Source organism: Oncorhynchus keta, chromosome 25, assembly GCF_023373465.1.
Source record: "Oncorhynchus keta strain PuntledgeMale-10-30-2019 chromosome 25, Oket_V2, whole genome shotgun sequence".
In the NCBI taxonomy this organism is placed as follows: domain Eukaryota; kingdom Metazoa; phylum Chordata; class Actinopteri; order Salmoniformes; family Salmonidae; genus Oncorhynchus; species Oncorhynchus keta.
This window is the reverse complement of record NC_068445.1, coordinates 23,430,657-23,454,891: the sequence shown is the minus strand read 5'-3', so window position 1 is coordinate 23,454,891 and position 24,235 is coordinate 23,430,657. Positions and strand designations below refer to the sequence as shown.

The window sequence follows — 24,235 nt, the reverse complement described above, 5'->3', positions numbered from 1 at the left end:
GTATGCCGAGGAACTTAAAACTTACTACCCTCTCCACTACTGTTCCATCGATGTGGATAGGGGAGTGTTCCCTCTGCTGTTTCCTGAAGTCCACAATCTCCTTAGTTTTGTTGACGTTGAGTGTGAGGTTATTTTCCTGACACCACACTCCGAGGGCCCTCACCTCCTCCCTGTAGGCAGTCTCGTCGTTGTTGGTAATCAAGCCTACCACTGTTGTGTCGTCCGTAAACTTGATGATTGAGTTGGAGGCCTGCGTGGCCACGCAGTCGTGGGTGAACAGGGAGTACAGGAGAGGGCTCAGAACGCACCCTTGTGGGGCCCCAGTGTTGAGGATCAGCGGGGTGGAGATGTTGTTGCCTACCCTCACCACCTGGGGGCGGCCCGTCAGGAAGTCCAGTACCCAGTTGCACAGGGCGGGATCGAGACCCAGGGTCTCGAGCTTGATGACGAGCTTGGAGGGTACTATGGTGTTAAATGCCGAGCTGTAGTCAATGAACAGCATTCTCATATAGGTATTCCTCTTGTCCAGATGGGTTAGGGCAGTGTGCAGTGTGGTTGAGATTGCATCGTCTGTGGACCTATTTGGGCGGTAAGCAAATTGGAGTGGGTCTAGGGTGTCAGGTAGGGTGGAGGTGATATGGTCCTTGACTAGTCTCTCAAAGCACTTCATGATGACGGAAGTCAGTGCTACGGGGCGGTAGTCGTTTAGCTCAGTTACCTTAGCTTTCTTGGGAACAGGAACAATGGTGGCCCTCTTGAAGCATGTGGGAACAGCAGACTGGTATAGGGATTGATTTAATATGTCCGTAAACACAACAGCCAGCTGGTCTGCGCATGCTCTGAGGGCGCGGCTAATATATGTAAACATTATATTAGGTAGCATTGTTTAAAGTGGCTAGTGATCTATTTTACATCATTTCCCATCAATTCCCATTATTAAAGTGGCTGGAGTTGAGTCAGTGTGTTGGCAGCAGCCAATCAATGTTAGTGGTTGCTGTTTAACAGTCTGATGGCCTTGAGATAGAAGCTGTTTTTCAGTCTCTCGGTCCCAGCTTTGATGCACCTGTACTGACCTCGCCTTCTGGATGATAGCGGGGTGAACAGGCAGTGGCTCGGGTGGTTGTTGTCCTTGATGATCTTTATGGCCTTCCTGTAACATCGGGTGGTGTAGGTGTCCTGGAGGGCAGGTAGTTTGCCCCCGGTGATGCGTTGTGCAGACCTCACTACCCTCTGGAGAGCCTTACGGTTGTGGGCGGAGCAGTTGCCGTACCAGGCGGTGATACAGCCCACCAGGATGCTCTCGATTGTGCATCTGTAGAAGTTTGTGAGTCCACGGTACATAAGGACATTTTATTACAGCAAACTGTATTATGGCAAATCAATTTGTATTTATTTTACCTTTATTTAACTAGGCAAGTCAGTTAAGAACAAATTCTTATTTTCAATGACGGCCTAGGAACAGTGGGTTAACTGCCTGTTCAGGGGCAGAACGACAGATTTGTAACTCGTCAGCTCGGGGATTTGAACTTGCAACCTTCCGGTTACTAGTCCAATGCACTAGGCTACCCTGCCGATATCAAAGGCCTAGATATCAGTTGGTCCAATGCTGCCATGCTGAGCCATAATGGCCTGGGAAAGTGGGAAATTAGTGCAACAGGCCTGAAGAATCTGAGTGGTATGTCAGATCGACACACCAGTCAAATCCGCTGTGTCAGATCGGCATACTTCTGCACTAACGCTACCTGACATTAATCTACTATCTTGGAACAGTGCCACAGCCACATTCTACACACTGCAGCTCTGTGGCTACTGAACTGGCTCAGGGGACTACAGGACAAACAAAACCAGGCATGCCCTCGCCAAAAAATAACTAATAACAAATCCCAATCTGGAATAGAGGCGGTGTGACTGGAGGTACAGAGGGCTTTGTGTGGGTGGCTGATAGAGATAACAGCACACCATGCCATGTCCGCCTGATCACGGTGAGCACTTGATGAGAGTTGTTTGCATGGGTTGGAGAGAGAGAGCCAGCCTACTGTACTGGCTAGTGCTCAAGTAGTGGAGGAGAGGGGTAACGCAAGAGTGTACAGACACAGATACAATGCTGGGAAGGCTTTAGTGACACACCATTGTGGGCGTTTTAAATCACAGATGAAAATAAGAGGCAAAGTTTATTATTACATAAGCAAATGAGGAGAGAGGTGGAAGGAAAGAGAGAAACCAAGCAAGATAAAGAGGACCAGGGTGAGGTAAAGTGAACGAGAGGAGAAGAATATCCTGGCTCAGTCAGTAACAAAGCTCTCCAACCTCTGAAGCTGCACTTCCGGGAGTGAAACAATGTGGTTGGTTCTATACAGCCGCATGGCGAAGCACAGCTCCAACAACAGTATTTAAAACTCCTCAGCCACTCTTTCCTGTTATTGTCAGATTTTTCTGCCATTGTAATCCTTGGGAGAGCCACCTAAACGTTTTTGCAGGTCTCCTTAGTCCAAACAGTGTAAAAAAATAAAAATGGTACTGTTAGACCTGTGGCCAGGTTAAACACTATATTAGCTAGTGATGCAGGGGGTGAGAGGCCTGTAATTTTCATCATGGGTACACTTCAACTATGACAGACAAAATTAGGAAAGAAATCCAGAAAATCTCATTGCAGGACTTTTAATGAATTTATTTGCAAATTATGGTGGAAAATAAGTGTTTGGTCACCTACAAACAAGCCAGATATCTGGCTCTCACAGACCTGTAACTTATTCTGTAAGAGGCTCCTCTGTCCTCCACTCGTTACCTGTATTAATGGCACCTGTTTGAACTTGTTATCAGTATAAAAGACACCTGTTCACAACCTCAGTCACACTCCAAACTCCACTATGGCCAAGACCAAAGAGCTGTCAAAGGACACCAGAAACAAAATTGTAGACCTGCACCAGGCTGGGAAGACTGAATCTGCAATAAGGAAGCAGCTTGGTTTGAAGAAATCAACTGTGGGAGCAATTATTAGGAAATGGAAGACATACAAGACCACTAATAATCTCCCTCAATCTGGGGCTCCACGCAAGATCTTACCCCGTGAGGTCAAAATAATCACAAGAACAGTGAGCAAAAATCCCAGAACCACACGGGGGGACCTAGTGAATGACCTGCAGAGAGCTGGGACCAAAGTAACAAAGCCTACCATCAGTAACACACTATGCCGCCAGGGACTCAAATCCTGCAGTGCCAGACGTGTCCCCCTGCTTAAGCCAGTACATGTCCAGGCCTGTCTGAAGTTTGCTAGAGAGCACTTGGATGATCCAGAAGAAGATTGGGAGAATTTCATCTGACCATATGACACCAAAATATAACTTTTTGGTAAAAACTCAACTCATCGTGTTTGGAGGACAAAGAATGCTAAGTTGCATCCAAAGAACACCATACCTAATGTGAAGCATGGGGGTGGAAACATCATGCTTTGGGGCTGTTTTTCTGCAAAGGGACCAGGACGACTGCTCTGTGTAAAGGAAAGAATGAATGGGGCCATGTATCGTGAGATTTTGAGTGAAAACCTCCTTCCATCAGCAAGGGCATTGAAGATGAAATGTGGCTGGGTCTTTCAGCATGACAATGATTCCAAACACACCGCCGGGCAACGAAGGAGTGGCTTCGTAAGAAGCATTTCAAGGTCCTGGAGTGGCCTAGCCAGTCTCAACCCCATAGAAAATCTTTGGAGGGAGTTGAAAGACAGTGTTGCCCAGCAACAGCCCCAAAACATCACTGCTCTAGAGGAGATCTGAATGGAGGAATGGGCCAAAATACCAGCAAGTGTGTGAAAACCTTGTGAAGACTTACAGAAAACGTTTGACCTCTGTTATATACACTTCGTTGGCAATGACAAAGTATTGAGATAAACTTTTGTTTTTGACCAAATACTATTTTCCACCATAATTTGCAAATAAATTCATAAAAAATCCTACAATTTGATTTTCTGGCTTTTTTTCCCTCATTTTGTCTGTCATAGTTGAAGTGTACCTATGATGAAAATTAAAGGCCTCTCATCTTTAAGTGGGAGAACATGCACAATTGGTGGTTGACTAAATACTTTTTTGCCCCACTGTAGTTGCATATCACAATATTAATACTTTGACTCCAAGTATATTGACAATTTTTTTTGCTAGGTAGTTGCTCTTCATCTTTTTAAATAGTGAGCCAACATGTTTTGAGCACTTATTTCCATGAATGATTTTCTCATGCTCCCTCATCTTTGCAGCAGACATATAGTGAGCAACATCGAGCCGCAGTATCGAGCCGCAATACATATCGTATCTGCACCTAAATATCATGATAATATTGTTTTGTGAGGTCCCTGGCAATTCCCAGCCCTAATATTAGCCTACTGCTCTCTAGGACAAATCCCACACCAGTGACCAGTCCACATTAGCCTAAACTAAACTGCTAGCCAGGCCAAGTGTTACTAGCCTATATGGGTCTTTCTATAAATTAGGGTACCAGTGAGGCTTTCCTACGCAGGACAACTTGCTACAGCTGTTGATAAGTCAATGATAATAATCTGCAAAAAAAAGGCTACAGTGCCTTCGGAAAGTATTCAGAACCTTTGACTTTTTCCACATCGTTACGTTATAGCCTCATTCTAAAATTGATTTTTTTTTGTATGTAAAAAAAAATCCCAGCAATCTACACACAATACCCCATAATGAAAAGCAAAAACAGGCTTTTAGAAATGGTTGCTAATTTAATGAAAAACAGAAATACCTTATTTACATAAGTATTTAGACACTTCACTATGAGACTTGAAATTGATCTCAGGTGCATCCTGTTTCCATTGATCATCCTTGAGATGTTTCTACAACTTGATTGGCATCACCTGTGGTAAATTCAAATGATTGGACATGATTTGGAAAAGCACACACCTGTCTATATAACATCCCACAGTTGACAGTGCATGTCAGAGCAAAATTCTAGCCATGAGGTTGAAGGAATTGTCCATAGAGTTCCGGGACAGGATTGTGTCGAAGCACAGATCTGGGGAAGGGCACCAAAAAATGTCTGCAGCATTGAAGGATCCCAAGAACACAGTGGCCTCCATCATCCTTAAATGGAAGAAGTTGGAACCGCCAAGACTCTTCCTAGAGCTGGCCGCCCGGCCAAACTGAGCAATCGGGGGAGAAGGGCCTTGATCAGGGAGGTGACACTGAATTCTTTACCTAAATAGCCCAGTACTGTACTCCCGACCATCACATTGTACAGTGCCATATTTTCCGTTCCATCATAACAGAAACCTAGAGGCATTATCATTTTCCTTGGAATAGAACCACCATAATATTAATCAAATTACAGTATCAGTCAAAAGACACACATACACATTCCAGGGTTTTTCTTTATTTAATATTTTCTACATTGTAGAATAATAGTGAAGACATTACAACTATGAAATAACACATATGGAATCAGTAAAAAAATAAAAATCTTATTTACAAGGACAGCCTACTCCTTCCTGCCCGTCAGGGAACTGAACCCCGGTCTCCCGCATGTACACATTCTCTGGTACAGCCATTATTGAAGGCTATCAAATGCTTCTCAAAGATGCCCTCTGGTGGACAAACCAGCACTAACTAGCCTTAATGGTACCAGTGGTTCACACTTACATAACGTGCCATAGAGTACTCTGCAACTTTTAAAGGAGGAACCGCTGTATGCGTCTCTGTGTGTGTGTAGTAAAGGTGGTCCAGAGTTTTTTCCCCTCTGGTTACAAATGTAACATGCTGGTAGAAATGAGGTAAAACAGATTTAAGTTCCCCTGCATTAAAGTCCCCGGCCACTAGGAGCGCCGCCTCTGGATGAGCATTTTCTTGTTTGCTTATGGCCTTATACAGCTTGTTGAGTGCCGTCTTAGTACCAGCATCAGTTTGTGGTGGTATATAGACAGCTATGAAAAATATAGATCTTGGTAAATAGTGTGGTCTACAGCTTATGAGATACTCTACCTCGGGCAAGCAAAACCTCAAGACTTAACATTTTATGTCTCCTTATGCTATGGAGTGAAAACAGTTTATGAGCACACAAATCCAAAATAATAAATGTGATTGCAAAATCGAATGCTTCTAACCGAAAGAGTCACCTTACCTTAACCTAAAATCGACTGTCATTCATGTGGCTGTTCAATAATTATGCATAACACTTGTTGGCTGTGCATTTGGTGTCTAGCTGATTAGTAACGCAGTGATATTTTCACACGTCACCATCTGATCTGGGACGGAATTTTCCTAACGACAGTCAGGTAACGAACAACTGTTGTGATGTGGCATCGCATGCGCTAAAGAGATGGAAAAAAGGTGTTCACCAGGAATGTCCAGAATATTTTGGTGTCTCATTCGTTTACGTCAGTGAAGACAGCTGTGTATGGATCCACATTGGATTAAATATCTTCAGCGAATTGATGTTGATTATCTGTTGTCTGCTTGATTTACAGCAGGGTCTCGTTAGATTTAACAGATGAAGCATCAAGGTAATGTGTTAATTTTTTCATATATTTTTGTGCGTCGGATTGGACACCAAGTCTACTGTGCGCAATTGTGTAGGATAGACCCAATTGTGTAGAGAGGTCCATGTAATTATTGTAGCCAATTTATTGATAAGTTCTCCTGCTCCCTTATAATTATGTGATTTCATTTTTGATCAGTTTTGTTTCCTGCTGCTTCAATTGAAAAGGTGTTGCGCTACTCTGTTGCGGTAAAACCACGTGCGGTTATTACGAGGACTACAAAATCTAATGTTGGCTTCAACCTGGATGTCCATATAAACTCTTCCATTAAAAAAGGAACCTGGTTTTTGTTCACTTTCGAATTATAAAAACAGTGATGGCGAGATTCAAATGGTGAGATTAATGCTACAACTATTCATGGTTTTATTGTGTGCCTGCATCGGCCACATAGGCTACAGAAAAATGGCCATGAATGCATCAAATCTAATTAGTCAGGCAATGTCCACATTATTGTCACACATTTTGAATGTAATCATTTGAATTTCAGTGAACTGGCAAGGCATACTTTTTCTTATTATCCTTAAAAAGTGGTAATGGCCTACTTGTTTGACACTTTTTGCAGGGAGGGGTGGGGTTCTATATTAAGCCATATATGTACAATTATATCAATTACACAAATTGTACTACACATTGAAGTCCTTGAAAATTGCAATTAAGTGCTTGAAAAAGTCCCTGAAAGTCCTTGAATTTGACATGCCAATGTCTGTATAAATCCTGCTAAAAGGATGTATTGTCCTAGGCCTGTTGTTGTATAGCTGGAGGTATGGGACAATTTTCATATGGAATGCATGAATATCCTTTTCATTTTTGTTTCAAACCACATTTACTCCATTATTTATAGACCGACAGTGACGCCATTTGTACCCTTTGTGTTAATCTACTATGCGCACAGTAAGCCTGCCTTTGAGAGCTCTCATGTTATGAGATTGTGTGATACTAGTGACACTAAGGGTATATTTGCATGTTTGATCAGATAACTTAACATGGAGCTAAGTTGTTTCGACTAACGAAATGATAAAAGTTCAGACAAATGGTAAATAACATTTTGCCACACTTGTAAAAATGGAACTAAAACTTCATTAGTTCCCACTGTTCCGAGGCCTTCATTGAAAATAAGAATTTGTTCTTAACCGACTTGCCTAGTTAAATAAAGGTCAAATAAAAACAAATAAAAAAATGGAGGTGAAGGGTAGTAGGGGTAAAAATGACACCCTATCAAAAAACACGAGCAAGCTGACATACTGTTTACTCAGTACTACAGGTACAAAGTCCGCCTATGAGCCTGTCAGAGTGTCAAGGCCTGTCACTGCACTACAGTTTGGTTAAAACGGAGGTAGGCCCACATTTTGGTTTATGTTAAGGCTGTGACTTGTGAGCTACCAGTGTGTTATCATATCATACCTGTAAACCACAGGTGTATTATCAACACAAATGAAGAAATAAAGTCCAGACAGACACTCCGAGTGCATTAACCCCATTTACCAGAGAAGACAAAAGCAGCATGGTTTAGTTGTTCCAATCAAGCCATTCTCCCGGGAGCTGTTGGAAGGGCTGACTAGACTGGGGCTGCATGCCTGCCCTGTGCCTGTGACTCCTGACCCCAGGTCCCCAGGTCCTAATCGCACTGCCTGACTCAGTCACTAATATTCACTAATAGCCTAATTAGCAGCCAGCACCATAATCCTAATCCCAGATGACACGTTTCCCAGAATAGAGGCTCATCAGCGATGGAGGAGAGAGACGGGAAGTCAGCAGTGTTGCTGAGTGCTAGTTTGTCACCAGAATCCCTATTACACTTTAACAGACAAAGATCCATGACACCAATGAGGTCATAAATCAGGATTCCTCAACTGGTTTTATTTGGCCCATAAGACTGTAAAAAACACGAAAAATATCAGCTCAGTGATTTTAATTTAAGAAATATGTTCAAGTATTCCCACGCATAATAGAGAGACAAGACTTGATCTTGTACAAATGTAAGCAAGGTTTGAAATTATTATGTTTTAGTCAAACATCTGTCTGGGCTTGTTGTGTTGAATTTGCAGTCTACAAATTATTTGTAATTATGTTCCAGCCCCTGAATCTAGTCGATGATCCCACTACCAAGTCACTACCAACCCACTACCAAGTCTCTGTTCTCTACCAAATCAAAATCCACGGTCTGCAGTCAAACTTTAATACAACATCTCATCAGGGGAGCCAATGCAGAGTCATACCAGTGCACAGTAAACTCTGATCTCAACACATAGAGGCTGCTGACTGGTGATGTCACCATGGTACAGCTATAGCAGATTAACTTTGTGTGATTATTCTGGGTTGCTTGCAGAGGTGTGGTGGGCAGTCCCAAAAACAGCACGTGAGGAGAGGAGAGGCTTCCTGTTCCGTTGGGTGCCTTCATACATACGACAGGAAGTGGTTCAGTATCATGCACAGCACGCTCAGAGCACTCAGGAAAAGACTGCATTGGTTTATAAAAAATAAGTTGTGATTGGTTTTGATAAAACAATCTTAAACTGTATTAAAAATTCTTTACACTAAACTTTAAAATGACATTGTTGACCCCATGTCAGAGACATTGTGGGGTTTAAAGTGTTAGTGCATGTTAGCTTATACACTTTATGAGTTTCATTCTCCCTTAGTCCCAGTTTGAGCTGTTAGGTTACATGATTTCAGGGCAGTGTGCGAAGCAGTCAGCAGGAGAGCTAGTCTAGCTTCTCCCACACTCCATTTCAAACACTTTGAGCCGCAGCTTACAGCCAGCCGTCATCTGATGACAGCACATGTGCACGCCAAAAAGCACTCACGATATCTTAATCTACAGCACCAAAATCTCTCTGCTCCTTCTAATGCTCCCTCTTCCTACTACTACGCTCTTACCCCTCCTTCCATCCATTTCTCCTCTTACTGTATGGTCTCCTCATCACTCCACTCATATCATCCTCCTCTCTCTGTTCTCTGCTCCTCCCTCATCATCTTCTCTTTGAAATCAAATTAACTTAGTCACATGTGCCGAATACAACCTTACAGTGAAATGCTTACTTACGAGCCCCTAGCCAAAAATGCCATTTTTAAAAAGTACAGATAAAAATAAATAAAAGTAACAAGTAATTAAAGAGCAGCAGTAAAATAACAATAGCGAGACTGTACCAGTACCCCCCCCCCCTGTATATAGAGTCAATGTGCGGGGAAAAAGAGGGAGAGAAGCAATGCAAATAGTCTGGGTAGCCATTTGATTAGGTGTTCAGGAGTCTTATGGCTTGGGGGTAGAAGCCGTTTAGAAGCCTCTTGGACCTAGACTTGGTGCTCCGGTACTGCTTGCCGTGCAGTAGCAGAGAGAACAGTCTATGACTAGGGTGGCTGGAGTCTGATACTTTTTAGGGCCTTCCTCTGCTCTGACGCCGCCTGGTGTAGAGGTCCTGGATGGCAGGAAGCTTGGCCCCAGTTATGTACTGGGCCGTAAGCACTACCCTCTGTAGTGCCTTGCATTTGGAAGCCGAGCAGTTGCCATACCAGGCAGTGATGCAACCAGTCAGGATGCTCTCGATGGTGCAGCGGTAGAACCTTTTGAGGATCTGAGGACCCATGCCAAATCTTGTCAGTCTCCTAAGGGGGAATAGGTCTTGTCGTGGTCCAGGATCCAGTTGCAGAGGCAGAGGCAGGTGTTTAGTCCCAGGGTCCTTGGCTTATTGATGAGCTTCAAGGGCACAATGGTGTTGAACGCTGAGCTGTAGTCAATGAATGGCATTCTCACGTCGGTGTTTTGTCCAGGTGGGAAAGTGCAGTGTGGGGTGCAATAGAGATTGCATCATCTGTGGATCTGTTGGAGCGGTATGCAAATTGGAGTGGATATAGGGTTTCTGGGATAATATTGTTGATGTGAGCCATGACCAGCCTTTTAAAGCACAGACATGAGTGCCATGGGTCGGTAGTCATTTAGGCAGGTTACCTTAGTGCCTGTGCCCAAGAACACTATGTTGGTATGCTTAAAACATGTTGGCATTTAGTGAAGACACTTGCCAGTTGGTCAGCGCATGCTCGCAGTACACGTCCTGGTAATCTGGCCCTGCAACCTTGTGAATGTTGACCTGTTTAAAAGGTCTTACTCCCATCGGCTGCGGAAAGCATGATCACAGTCTTCCGGAACAGCTGGTGCTCTCGTGCATGTTCAAGTATTATTTGCCTCGAAGCGAGCATAGAAGTAGTTTAGCTCGTCTGGTAGGCTTGTGTCATTGGGCAGCTCTCGGCTGTGCTTCCCTTTGTAGTCTATAATGGTTTGCAAGCCCTGCCATATCTGATGAGCGTCAGAGCTGGTATAGTACGATTCAATGTTAGTCCTGTATTGAGGCTTTGCCTGTTTTATGGTTCGTCAGAGGACATAGCGGAATTTCTTATAAGCTTCTGGGATGGAGTCCCGCTCCTTGAAAGTGGCAGGTCTAGCCTTTAGCTCAATGCGGATGTTGCCTGTAATCCATGGCTTCTGATTGGGGTATGTACGTAGGGTCACTGTGGGGTCGTAGTCGTCGATGCACTTATTGTGTCTGTGTGTGGAGTAAAGGTGGTCCAGAGTTTTTTTCCCTCTGGATTTCAGTTTCCCTGCATTAAAGTCCCCGGCTACTAGGAGCGCCACCTCTGGGTTAGCGTTTTCTTGTTTGTTTATGGCGGAATACAGCTCATTAATAATATAATAATAATATTATTCAATGCTGTCTTAGTGCCAGCCTCTGGCTGTGGTGCCATGTAAACAGCTACGAAAAATACAGAAACTCTCTAGGTAGATAGTGTGGTCTACAGCTTATCATGATACTCTACCTCAGGCGAGCAATAGCTCGAGACTTCCTTAGATATCGTGCACCAGCCGATATTTACAAAAGTACACAGTCTGCCGCACCTCGTCTTACCAGACACCACTGTTCTATCCTGCCAGTGCAGCGTATAACCAGCCAGCTGTATGTTGAGTGTCATTGTTCAGCCACGACTCCGTGAAGCATAAGATATTTTCGAATGTCCCGTTGATAGTTTAATCTTCTGTGTAAGTCATCTATTTTATTGTCCAAAGTAGTCACGTTTGCTAGCAGAATGGAACGGAAGTGGGGGTTTATTCGATCGCCTACAAATTCTCAGAAGGCAGCCCGCCCTCTGGCTCCTCTTCCCACAAATCATGGGGATCTGTGCCTGTTCCCAAAAAAGAAGTACATCGTTTCACATCGGGCTCGTCAGACTCATTAAAAAGGGAAAAAAAGGATTCTGTCAGTCCGTGGTGAGTAACCGCAGTCCTGTCCAGAAAACAAAGAAAATAAACAAAAAACTATCGGTTGGGGGCATGTAAAACGTCTGCTTTCTTCTCCGGAGCCATTTTGTTGCTCCCTACGCTCCATGACTACTCCTCTCTTACCGTTTGGCCTCCTCCAGGTGACAGAGATACTCGTAGGCGATGTTCTGTCGTCTCCTCTCGTCCATCTCCTCCGCCGAGAGCCTCTCATCGTCCTGAATGGCTGCAGATTGAAATAAAAACACAGTTACAGCCTCATGCACACACGCCAGTAATGAGAGGGTGGGAATCATCTGCTGTAATCATCTTGGACTGGATATAGTTCTCTCTCTCTGTGTTCTTGTGAATTAAGAGATACATAAGAACACAGAGAAAACCATTATCAACATGATAGGATCTTTTTGGCATGCTTTCTTAAAAATCACAACGAATCAGAAACCTGCCTAGTAGGATACTTGGGACATTATTACCTTACTTTAGAGAGCGCGTGGGGACATTGCTTACATTTGCTATGACAAGTTCATTGTCCACCTTCCCTAACAAAAGCCTGGGAGGAGTGAGAGAGACAATCTTTCTGGTCAGTACCTTCAGACTAACATCACATCTCGTGCACACACACACACACACACCTGACTAGATCAGTCAAACAATGTTTTTATTTGATTCATTTTTTCTTTATTATGGCCATCTCTGATAAGCTACCCAGGAAAGGGCTAAGAAAAGCCCATATTAATATTTGTAGCCTTAGCAAGTTACTGATTTCATGAACCATTTCTAACATCGGATAACATTCATATACTGGCTCTCTCTGAAACTCACTTAGATAATTCCTTTGACACAGCAGTAGCAATACAAGGATATAACAGCTACAGAAAATACAATAATGCCTATGAGGGAGGTGTTGCTGTACAGTATATGTTCAGAGCCATATTCCTGTAAAGCTTAAAGGAGGTTGTTGTTGTGTCAAATGTTGTTGAAGTGTTGTGTTGCAAGTTCACCTGCCTCATCTAAAGTCACTTATTTTAGGGTGCTGCTATAGCTCACCAAGTGCTAACAGTCAGTATTTGGATCATGTCTGCAATGCTTAAGTGTGTGATGTTAACAGATATCTATTTTCTGGGTGACCTGAACTGGTTAGCAAGTAGCTTTCCTCTCAAGAGGAATCTTCTTACTGTGACTAATGCCTGCAATATGACCCAGGTTATCACTTAGCCAACTAGAGTGTATACCAATAGTGTTGGATCTGTGACGTCCACTTGTATTGATTATATCTTTCTCCAAAGTGATATCAGTTCCCATTGGCTGTAGTGACCATAACATTGTGGCAATAACAAGGAAAGCCAAAGTGCCAAAATGTGGTGTTATCTTTTGTTGAAGATGTAAAAGATTGGTCTGATGTGTATGAGGAAGTGAATCCAGATGCAGCACTGGAAGTATTTGTAAAATTATTCATTTCATGCATTGACAAGCATGCACCTGTTACGAAATTAACTGTGAGAACAGTTCAAGCCCCTGGAATGATTATGAATGAAAACATTTTATGGTTCAAAGAAATGATGCAAAAAAAAAAAAGGAAAACAAGTTGGACTGCTCAGCTGATTGGTTGACATACTGTAAATTGAGACATTTTGTGACTAAACTTAACAAAAATAAGAAATTATATTGCCAAACCAAGATAACTGATATAAAACACAATGGAACAAGACTTGAGTAATTTAAATGATATAATGGATAGAAAACCCATTCATCTCCATCCCTCATTGCAGTTGATGGGTCATTTATAGCAAAACCTTCCAATAATTTCAATGAGTATTTCACTAGTTAAGTGGAAACTCAATTTAAATTACATTATTAAAAAAAACAAGTATGAACTTTTAGCATGCATATATATATAAGGGCACTCAACTTGTACTACACTGACTCAGATGCCTGATGATTGGTTAAAATAAATGTATAATAAGATGATAGTTGGAGCTGTATTGTTAGATTTCAGTGCAGCCTCTTATGTTATTAATCATAAATTGTTATTGAAAGAATCTCACTTGCTTTGGCTTTACGTCACCTACATCTCATGGTTGGAGGATTACTTATCCAATAGAACCCAGAGAGAGTTCATCAATGGAAGCTTCTCTAACATCAGATATGCACAGTGCGGTGTCCCTTAGGGCAGTTGCCTTGGGCCATTAATCTTCTCTATTTTTACAAATGATTTGCCACTGGTCTTATACGAAGCTAGAACAACTATGTATGAGGATGATTCCACACACTACATGTCAGCACCAAAAGCCTGTGGGCTTACTGAATTTCTAAATACGAAGTTGCACTCAGCATCAGAATGGGTGATGAATAATAGACTGGTCTTAAATACATCTAAGACTAAAAGCATTGTATTTGGTTCAAAACATTCTAAGAGCGAAATCTAAGCTGGAGTTGTGTATAAAGGGTGTGACCATTGAGCAAGTTGAGGAAGCTAAACTCCTAGGTCAATTATCATGTTCAAGTAATATTGACAAATTGTTGTGAAGATGAGGAGTATGTTCGGTATAAATGATATTATGCATTTGACACAAAAATAAAGTGTACTAGTTGTTCAGGGTCTGGTCTTGTTCTATCTTGATTACTGTCTGGTAATATGGTCAAGTGCAGCAAAGAAAGACCTAGCTGCAGCTGGCTCAAAACAGAGCAGCACGCCTTGCCCTTAACTGCACATACAGAACTAACATTAACATGCATGCCAGTCTCTTCTAGTTTTAATGAGAAATATTGCTGTAATGAAAATTCCAGATTGTCTACATAATCAAATAACATACAGCTCAGACACCCATACATACCCTGCAAGACATGTCACCAAAACAAATTCACACCAGCGGACAATATTATACAGAACCATGATAGCAATTACTCAAGTAACCAGCAAAATTACCTTACATTTTCAAAAACAACATCTCATGGCACACTAGGGACTGTGAAATGACACAAACACACTAATCACACACATTTTTTAGTTGTATTATTTGTATATTGTTGTATTTTAAATTTGTGTAACTGTTCTGGTCTATGAGTGTTTTGTGACTTGTCGTGTTTTATGTTTTTGTGTGGACCCCAGGAAGAATAACTGCTGCCTCAGCAAAAGTGGATCCGAAAAGAATACATAGATATTCCAAAGATTTTAGGCTAAACATTCTGATCGGTTGTTTTTTTTATGTAGCCTAGGCCTACTGGTGGTATGAATTTGGGATCTTTCGTCCCACAACTATCCCAGAGTCTGTTTGGAATAGGCTATTTCTTTCTCGACAAGCTGACCAATAGAATAGGTCAATGTTTGTACTATGGGGTATAGTAGATTGACATAGGCTAGTGATTTTGCTATTAGTTACTGGTCTTGTTGGCTGAGGAAAAGTAAATGTGGACAGTTATTCTAACATCTTCAAAGTGTACTCAGAATTCATTAAGATCTGCACATCATTGCATCCTGGACTTACATGTTCTGTTAATATGAATTACCATTATGTAAATGTCATTTCTGTCATTCTGAGCACAGTGAGTGGACACCCTAATCAGGTTACGTACCCAATGCAGATGGATCCGGTAAATGTATCAAATGTCCGGTAAATCAAAATGCTGTCAGTCAAATGTGCAGTGCCACATTTCCGGAAATCCTGCTACAGTATGCATGTAGTGGGCTAGTATGTAATTGATGGACCATTATTACTGGGAAGGGCTGAACTAGTTAAGTAGCAGACTGATTAGACCCCTATTTTACTGGCATGACTTACGAAAAATACCTTTGTTGCCCTCAAGACCCAGAGTGGGGAAGTCTAGCAGGCACATGCAAGCTTGGAGGCAAGCCTAATCTGACTGATAGGCTGCATCTCTCCAAACTAGAGGTCGACCGATTATGATTTTTCAAAGCCGATACCGATTAAATCAGACTTTTCTTTTTTTTTTTTACAATTTTAAATACTGAAAGAACACTTATTTTAACTTAATATAATAAGCCAATAAAATCAATTTAGCCTCAAGTAAATAATGAAATAATGAAACATGTTCAATTTGGTTTAAATAATGCAAAAACAGTGTTAGAGAAGAAAGTAAAAGTGCAATATGTGCCATGTAAGAAAGCTAACGTTAACATTCCTTGCTCAGAACATGAGAACATATGAAAGCTGGTGATTCCTTTTAACATGAGTCTTCAATATTCCCAGGTAAGAAGTTTTAGGTTGTAGTTATTATAGGAATTATAGGACTATTTCCCTCTATAACTTTTGTATTTCATTAACCTTTGACTATTGGATGTTCTTATAGTCACTTTAGTATTGCCAGTGTAACAGTATAGCTTCCGTCCCTCTCCTCACTCCTCCCTGGGCTCGAACCAGCAACACAACGAAAACAGCCACAACATCGAAGCAGCGTTGCCCATGCAGAGCAAGGGAAACAACCACCCCAAGGCTCAGAGCGAGTAGCGAGCGCTAACGAGCCAGCAATTTCACTTCGGTTACACCACAGCCTCATCTCGGGAGTTGATAGGCTTGAAGTCATAAACAGCGCAATGCTTGACGCACAACGAAGAGCTGCTGGCAAAACACATGAAAGTGCTGTTTGAATGAATGTTTACACGCCTGCTTCTGCCTACCACCGCTCAGTCAGATACTTAGAGACTTGTATGCTCAGTCAGATTATATGCAACGCAGGACACAATAGATAAAATCTAGTAATATCATCAACCATGTGTAGTTAACTAGTGATTATGATTGATTGTTTTTTATAAGATAAGTTTAATGCTAGCTAGCAACTTATCTTGGCTTACTGCATTTGCGTAACAGGCAGTCTCCTTGTGGAGTGCAATGAGAGAGAGGCAGGTCGTTATTGTGTTGGACTAGTTAACTTTAAGGTTGCAAGATTGGATCCCCCGAGCTGACAAGGTGAAAATCTGTCGTTCTGCCCCTGAATGAGGCAGTTAACCCACCATTTCTAGCCCGTCATTGAAAATAAGAATGTGTTCTTAACTGACCTGCCTAGTTAAATAAAGATTAAATAAAGGTGTAAAAAAAAAGATTTAAAAAAAAAAAAAAAAAAAAAGTTGTATTAAATCGGCGACCAAAATACCGATTTCCGATTGTTATGAAAACTTGATTCCGATTAATTTGTCGACCTTTACTTCAAACACCATTTATTCAAATTGACTGAGTATGCTGCTGACACACTGTCATACTTGCCACTGTGCTCTTGAAAGAGCAGCACAATCCAACCCACTATGCAGTATTTACACCCTGATGAACAAGTTAGTTAGGTCTAGAAATCTCACTCACAAATCCCAGCAGATAAGGACCAACAATGGTGCAGGAATTATCAGTCCACTACTGTAGAACTAATCTCACTGACATCTATCCCTGTAGCTCCTGTGACCCACTCTCACTGACATCTATCCCTGTAGCTCCTGTGACCCACTCTCACTGACATCTATCCCTGTAGCTCCTGTGACCCACTCTTCTCACTGACATCTATCCCTGTAGCTCCTGTGACCCACTCTTCTCACTGACATCTATCCCTGTAGCTCCTGTGACCCACTCTTCTCACTGACATCTATCCCTGTAGCTCCTGTGACCCACTCTCACTGACATCTATCCCTGTAGCTCCTGTGACCCACTCTCACTGACATCTATCCCTGTAGCTCCTGTGACCCACTCTCACTGACATCTATCCCTGTAGCTCCTGTGACCCACTCTCACTGACATCTATCCCTGTAGCTCCTGTGACCCACTCTCACTGACATCTATCCCTGTAGCTCCTGTGACCCACTCTCACTGACATCTATCCCTGTAGCTCCTGTGACCCACTCGCACTGACATCTATCCCTGTAGCTCCTGTGACCCACTCTCACTGACATCTATCCCTGTAGCTCCTGTGACCCACTCTCACTGACATCTATCCCTGTAGCTCCTGTGACCCACTCTCACTGACATCTATCCCTGTAGCTCCTGTGACCCACTCTCACTGACATCTATCCCTGTAGCTCCTGTGACCCACTCTCACTGACATCTATCCCTGTAGCTCCTGTGACCCACTCTCACTGACATCTATCCCTGTAGCTCCTGTGACCCACTCTCACTGACATCTATCCCTGTAGCTCCTGTGACCCACTCTCACTGACATCTATCCCTGTAGCTCCTGTGACCCACTCTCACTGAGGCAGCAGACAAAGCCAGCTTACCCGACCAAGACTCGTCTCACCAGTCTTAATTTAGCCTTTATTTAACCAGGTGAACATTCTCTTTTACAATAAGGAGTAATGACCTTAAGTCTCACTGAGGGGCTGATTGTGATGCAAGGGTCCGCTAAAAACAAAAGTTAATTGGACAAGCCATGGAACTTCTAGTTGAAGGGTCAATTTATAAGGGTCTGTTGCCCTGAAATTGTTATGCCAAATACAAAAATATGAGAGGGGGAAGGGGGCACAGGAAAGCACACACACACACAGCAGGGGTCCATCTCTGAGCTGTGTGGGCCCAGGGGGAGATCTATGGTCAGAGCATCCGTCAGCCTGAATCCGCTGAGCCAGCTGTGTTATTGGAGAGGACCAGAGTGTGAGTAAACACTCACCCCAGAGGCGTGGGATCCCCAGCACAGCCATTACACACACCACACTCAAACTTCCTGGAAGACCTGCCTGCGCTCAATATGCTGGGCTAAATTTAATCTGTTACTGCCTTCATCTGTCAGAACATCACTGGACATGATTTATAGACTTGATGACTCATTCCTTTGTTAAGGTAATGTTTTTCTATCCTGTGGGAGCAACAAGTTACACAAGGGGCTCTTAAATGCATGTGGTTATCAAATCCTTGATTTGGGGGAAAGGGATATGGCCTTAGTCCCCAAATACTATGCTGAGGGCCCATGTGCACAGTAGTACAAATATGTCAGAAGGGGTTCCAGATGTAGCATAGAGAGACAGTACCACTTTGCTCTGGGATGTATAAGTCCAGTCAGAGGGCCACAGCCCTGCGATGAATCCCAATCCAGACCCTCGCCCCTACCAACTCGTGCCGAGGGCCCTCCATTGTCAAGTGTTGCTGATGAAACTTAGAGGGTGACTTTGAGAGGAATATCGAGAGAATCAATAAACCCATCAACTTCGGGGTTAAATGATGCAATTCATGTTCCACATTTAAATAAAACGAGAAATTAAATTGAACAAATTCCCCATGTCATTTTACAGGACATAAACCTCGGTAAAAGATAAAACATTTAATTTGGGAGGTATTTTGTTTGTTTTATGTGTCAAGCCTCAAAATCAGACAAACAAACGCACGTCTCATTCTTTTGTATGAGATTGAATAAACTCGAAACATATCGCTGTGCATTGTCGGGAGGGGCTATCGGAGGTTATTAGCTACTGCATCTTCAATCATTCTCTTTTTTTTTTTTTTACCTTTATTTTACTAGGAAAGTCAGTTAAGAACAAATTCTTATTTTCAATGACGGCATAGGAACAGTGGTTAACTGCCTGTTCAGGGGCAGAACGACAGATTTGTACCTTGTCAGCTCGGGGATTCGAACTTGCAACCTTTCGGTTACTAGTCCAACGCTCTAACCACTAGGCTACCCTGCCTCCTCACATGGAGGAGTCAGGCGTGAACAAAGGACCAAGGGGAAGGGACCGGTTTGGGATTCCGCACTGCTAGTGTTAGTTACTCTCTGCCCTTAATTGATCAATTACAGTTATTGATTGGCTAAAGAGTCATACACCTGCTTACCAAGGTCTTAAATCAGTCTCTGATTAAAAGACCACAACTTAAACCAGCTTACAGCGTGACCTTCCAAGCCTAGAGTTGTGCATCACTAATCAGATTGTTTTAGGCTAGTCTACATAATCAATACATTGACTTTTATGTAGGTTAGCCTACATTGTATACATTGTATAAGTAACCTACATAAGAGTCAAACTTGTGAACAGTTGATGTTGAGATTTGTCCTACATGAAAATCGGTCAAACTTGTGAACTGATCTATTTAACATTAGGCCTATAATCTCATATATATATATTTAAATGAGTCGATATATAAAAACATGTCAAACTTCTAGGTAGGGGGAAGCCTTGAGGCAAATCAACGATTCAGAAATGCAGAGACGGTGCTTTTTATAGATGGGTTAGCTGACATCATGAAAACGATGCGCACGCTTCAAATGGGGCAGAAGTTCTGGTGTTGTTGTGATTGGGGTGGCAAGTAGCCTTGTGGTTAGAGCGTTGGGCCAGTAACTGAAAGGTTGCTGGATCGAATCCCTGAACTGACAAGGTAAAAAAATCTGTCATTCTGCCCCTGAACAAGGCAGCTGGTTTAAGTTGTGATCCCTGGTAGGCCATCATTGTAAATGAGAATTTGTTCTTAACTGACTTGAGTCGTTGAATAAAGGTTCAGTAAAAAAAAATGTATAAGATAAATGAGGCAGTTTATTGCTCTCATCTAGTTCTTAATACCAGGTCTTGATTTGACTGTCAATGCTAATACAGCAAAAAAAAAAAAAAAAAAAAAAAAATCACTCGGTAGCTAACTAACAACTGTGGCCATGTATATGCGACAAAAAGTGCCAATGTATTTCATGTTTTCAATAAACATTGGAGACTAAATATAGTTTACATGTTGTCAACAATCCAAGCCAACCCAGTCTGTTTTTCCCCATAGTTGCCCACACATCAGTTTTGTTGCTAAACAACCAACCCATCTACTGGGCTCAAAACCCCAATTGCGTCTGATTAAACTTAGCAAAACCTGTTTTTGTGGACGGTTTCCCCCAAGAGCTCACTTGGGAGCTGAATCCAAAAGAAGACTCCTAGATAAAGATCACTATTACAGATAATTAGTGCCGGAATTATGGTAATGCATTAGTCAGCTTCTACGGACCTCCTCTGCCCTTACAATAATAAACTCCTCATTTTGTGTTACAGTCAGACAATACCTTCAAACTTTCCTGTTTGAACATATGCAGTCAGTCAGTTCATTTTAAACTGGTAAACAACAATGTCAGGTCAACAAACCGGTTGAGACATTTCCACTATGGTTGATAATGCAGCTAAGTTATCATTTTACTGGTTGAAATTGTAGAGAGAAGACTATTGACCTGATTACCTAATTGAATCTCTCACCATTGCACTTTGCCATTTGTTCTCAGGTCTGACTCAGCATAGGCTAAATCCTGTCAACAACACACAGGCCTAAAGTGATACAGGTAAGCATGTTATTGGCGTTTCAAACCTTTTTTCCAAAATATTTATTGACTTTGCTAAATTCCTGTAATACCCATGCAGAGGTCATGCGTGGATTTCTTAACAGTAATATCAAAAAGTTAATATTCAACCACTGGGAAAATGCCTTCTTTCTGTAGAGACCCTTAACTGTTGACTCTTTTGTGCACTAGGATGAGTCTTTTTACTGTAACGATATATACAGTACCAGTCAAAAGTTTGGACAATTACTCATTCAAGGTTTCTTTATTTTTACTATTTTCTACATTGTAGAATAACAGTCACCACACGTTTACTGATTCGAATTCAATCACCGGTCAGGAGTATCACATTTTCATTTCATTACAGTACAACGGTTTGATTTGTTTGATCGTAGCTAGCTACATAGCCGTCTTTGTTTCAAAGATAATTGTGTAGTCTAGACCGATTTCCTAGGTTAGCTAGCCAGCTATTGTCGTTCTTTTAACTCAACGTAACGTTAACAACACTGCTAGCTAACCAGCTAGCCCCCGAATAGCAGCACTGTAGAAATTATTACACTCAACGGAACGACTTGATTAGTGTAGTGCCAACAACGCAGCTACTGCCAGCTAGCCTACTTTAGCAGTACTGTATCATTTTAATCATTTTAGTCAATAAGATTCTTGCTACGTAAGCTTAACTTTCTGAACATTCGAGACGTGTAGTCCACTTGTCATTCCAATTTCCTTGCATTAGCGTAGCCTTTTCTGTAGCCTGTCAACTATGTGTCTGTCTATCCCTGTTCTCTCCTCTCTGCACAGACCATACAAACGCTCCACACCGCGTGGCCGCGACCACCCTAATCTGGTGGTCCCAGCGCGTACGACCCACGTGGAGTTCCAGGTCTCCGGTAGCCTCTGGAACTGCCGATCTGCGGCCAACAAGGCAGAGTTCATCTCAGCCTATGCCTCCCTCCAGTCCCTTGACTTCTTGGCACTGACGGAAACATGGATCACCACAGATAACACTGCTACTCCTACTGCTCTCTCCTCGTCCGCCCACGTGTTCTCGCACACCCCGAGAGCTTCTGGTCAGCGGGGTGGTGGCACCGGGATCCTCATCTCTCCCAAGTGGTCTTTCTCTCTTTCTCCCCTTACCCATCTGTCTATTGCCTCCTTTGAATTCCATGCTGTCACAGTTACCAGCCCTTTCAAGCTTAACATCCTTATCATTTATCGCCCTCCAGGTTCCCTCGGAGAGTTCATCAATGAGCTTGATGCCTTGATAAGCTCCTTTCCTGAGGACGGCTCACCTCTCACAGTTCTGGGCGACTTTAACCTCCCCACGTCTACCTTTGACTCATTCCTCTCTGCCTCCTTCTTTCCACTCCTCTCCTCTTTTGACCTCACCCTCTCACCTTCCCCCTACTCACAAGGCAGGCAATACGCTTGACCTCATCTTTACTAGATGCTGTTCTTCCACTAACCTCATTGCAACTCCCCTCCAAGTCTCCGACCACTACCTTGTATCCTTTTCCCTCTCGCTCTCATCCAACACTTCCCACACTGCCCCTACTCGGATGGTATCGCGCCGTCCCAACCTTCGCTCTCTCTCCCCCGCTACTCTCTCCTCTTCCATCCTATCATCTCTTCCCTCTGCTCAAACTTTCTCCAACCTATCTCCTGATTCTGCCTCCTCAACCCTCCTCTCCTCCCTTACTGCATCCTTTGACTCTCTATGTCCCCTATCCTCCAGGCCGGCTCGGTCCTCCCCTCCCGCTCCGTGGCTCGACGACTCATTGCGAGCTCACAGAACAGGGCTCCGGGCAGCCGAGCGGAAATGGAGGAAAACTCGCCTCCCTGCGGACCTGGCATCCTTTCACTCCCTCCTCTCTACATTTTCCTCCTCTGTCTCTGCTGCTAAAGCCACTTTCTACCACTCTAAATTCCAAGCATCTGCCTCTAACCCTAGGAAGCTCTTTGCCACCTTCTCCTCCCTCCTGAATCCTCCCCCCTCCTCCCTCTCTGCAGATGACTTCGTCAACCATTTTGAAAAGAAGGTCGATGACATCCGATCCTCGTTTGCTAAGTCAAACGACACCGCTGGTTCTGCTCACACTGCCCTACCCTATGCTCTGACCTCTTTCTCCCCTCTCTCTCCAGATGAAATCTCGCGTCTTGTGACGGCCGGCCGCCCAACAACCTGCCCGCTTGACCCTATCCCCTCCTCTCTTCTCCAGACCATTTCCGGAGACCTTCTCCCTTACCTCACCTCGCTCATCAACTCATCCCTGACCGCTGGCTACGTCCCTCCCGTCTTCAAGAGAGCGAGAGTTGCACCCCTTCTGAAAAAACCTACACTCGATCCCTCCGATGTCAACAACTACAGACCAGTATCCCTTCTCTCTTTTCTCTCCAAAACTCTTGAGCGTGCCGTCCTTGGCCAGCTCTACCGCTATCTCTCTCAGAATGACCTTCTTGATCCAAATCAGTCAGGTTTCAAGACTAGTCATTCAACTGAGACTGCTCTTCTCTGTATCACGGAGGCGCTCCGCACTGCTAAAGCTAACTCTCTCTCCTCTGCTCTCATCCTTCTAGACCTATCGGCTGCCTTCGATACTGTGAACCATCAGATCCTCCTCTCCACCCTCTCCGAGTTGGGCATCTCCGGCGCGGCCCACGCTTGGATTGCGTCCTACCTGACAGGTCGCTCCTACCAGGTGGCGTGGCGAGAATCTGTCTCCTCACCACGCGCTCTCACCACTGGTGTCCCCCAGGGCTCTGTTCTAGGCCCTCTCTTATTCTCGCTATACACCAAGTCACTTGGCTCTGTCATAACCTCACATGGTCTCTCCTATCATTGCTATGCAGACGACACACAATTAATCTTCTCCTTTCCCCCTTCTGATGACCAGGTGGCGAATCGCATCTCTGCATGTCTGGCAGACATATCAGTGTGGATGACGGATCACCACCTCAAGCTGAACCTCAGCAAGACGGAGCTCCTCTTCCTCCCGGGAAGGACTGCCCGTTCCATGATCTCGCCATCACGGTTGACAACTCCATTGTGTCCTCCTCCCAGAGCGCTAAGAACCTTGGCGTGATCCTGGACAACACCCTGACGTTCTCAACTAACATCAAGGCGGTGTCCCGTTCCTGTAGGTTCATGCTCTACAACATCCGCAGAGTACGACCCTGCCTCACACAGGAAGCGGCGCAGGTCCTAA

At 43.4% G+C, this 24,235-nt stretch overlaps 1 protein-coding gene across 2 annotated transcripts in view; it reads right to left on the bottom strand.

Moving 5' to 3' along the window:
* LOC118358437 (ras GTPase-activating-like protein IQGAP1) overlaps nucleotides 1-24,235 on the bottom strand; it is a 90,290-nt gene that overhangs the window by 63,465 nt on the left and 2,590 nt on the right. For both annotated transcript variants that reach the window (XM_035736270.2, XM_035736269.2), the window contains exon 2: nucleotides 11,928-12,027. In XM_035736270.2, coding sequence (XP_035592163.1) covers nucleotides 11,928-12,027 — 100 coding nt within the window. The remainder of the gene's footprint in view (nucleotides 1-11,927; nucleotides 12,028-24,235) is intronic.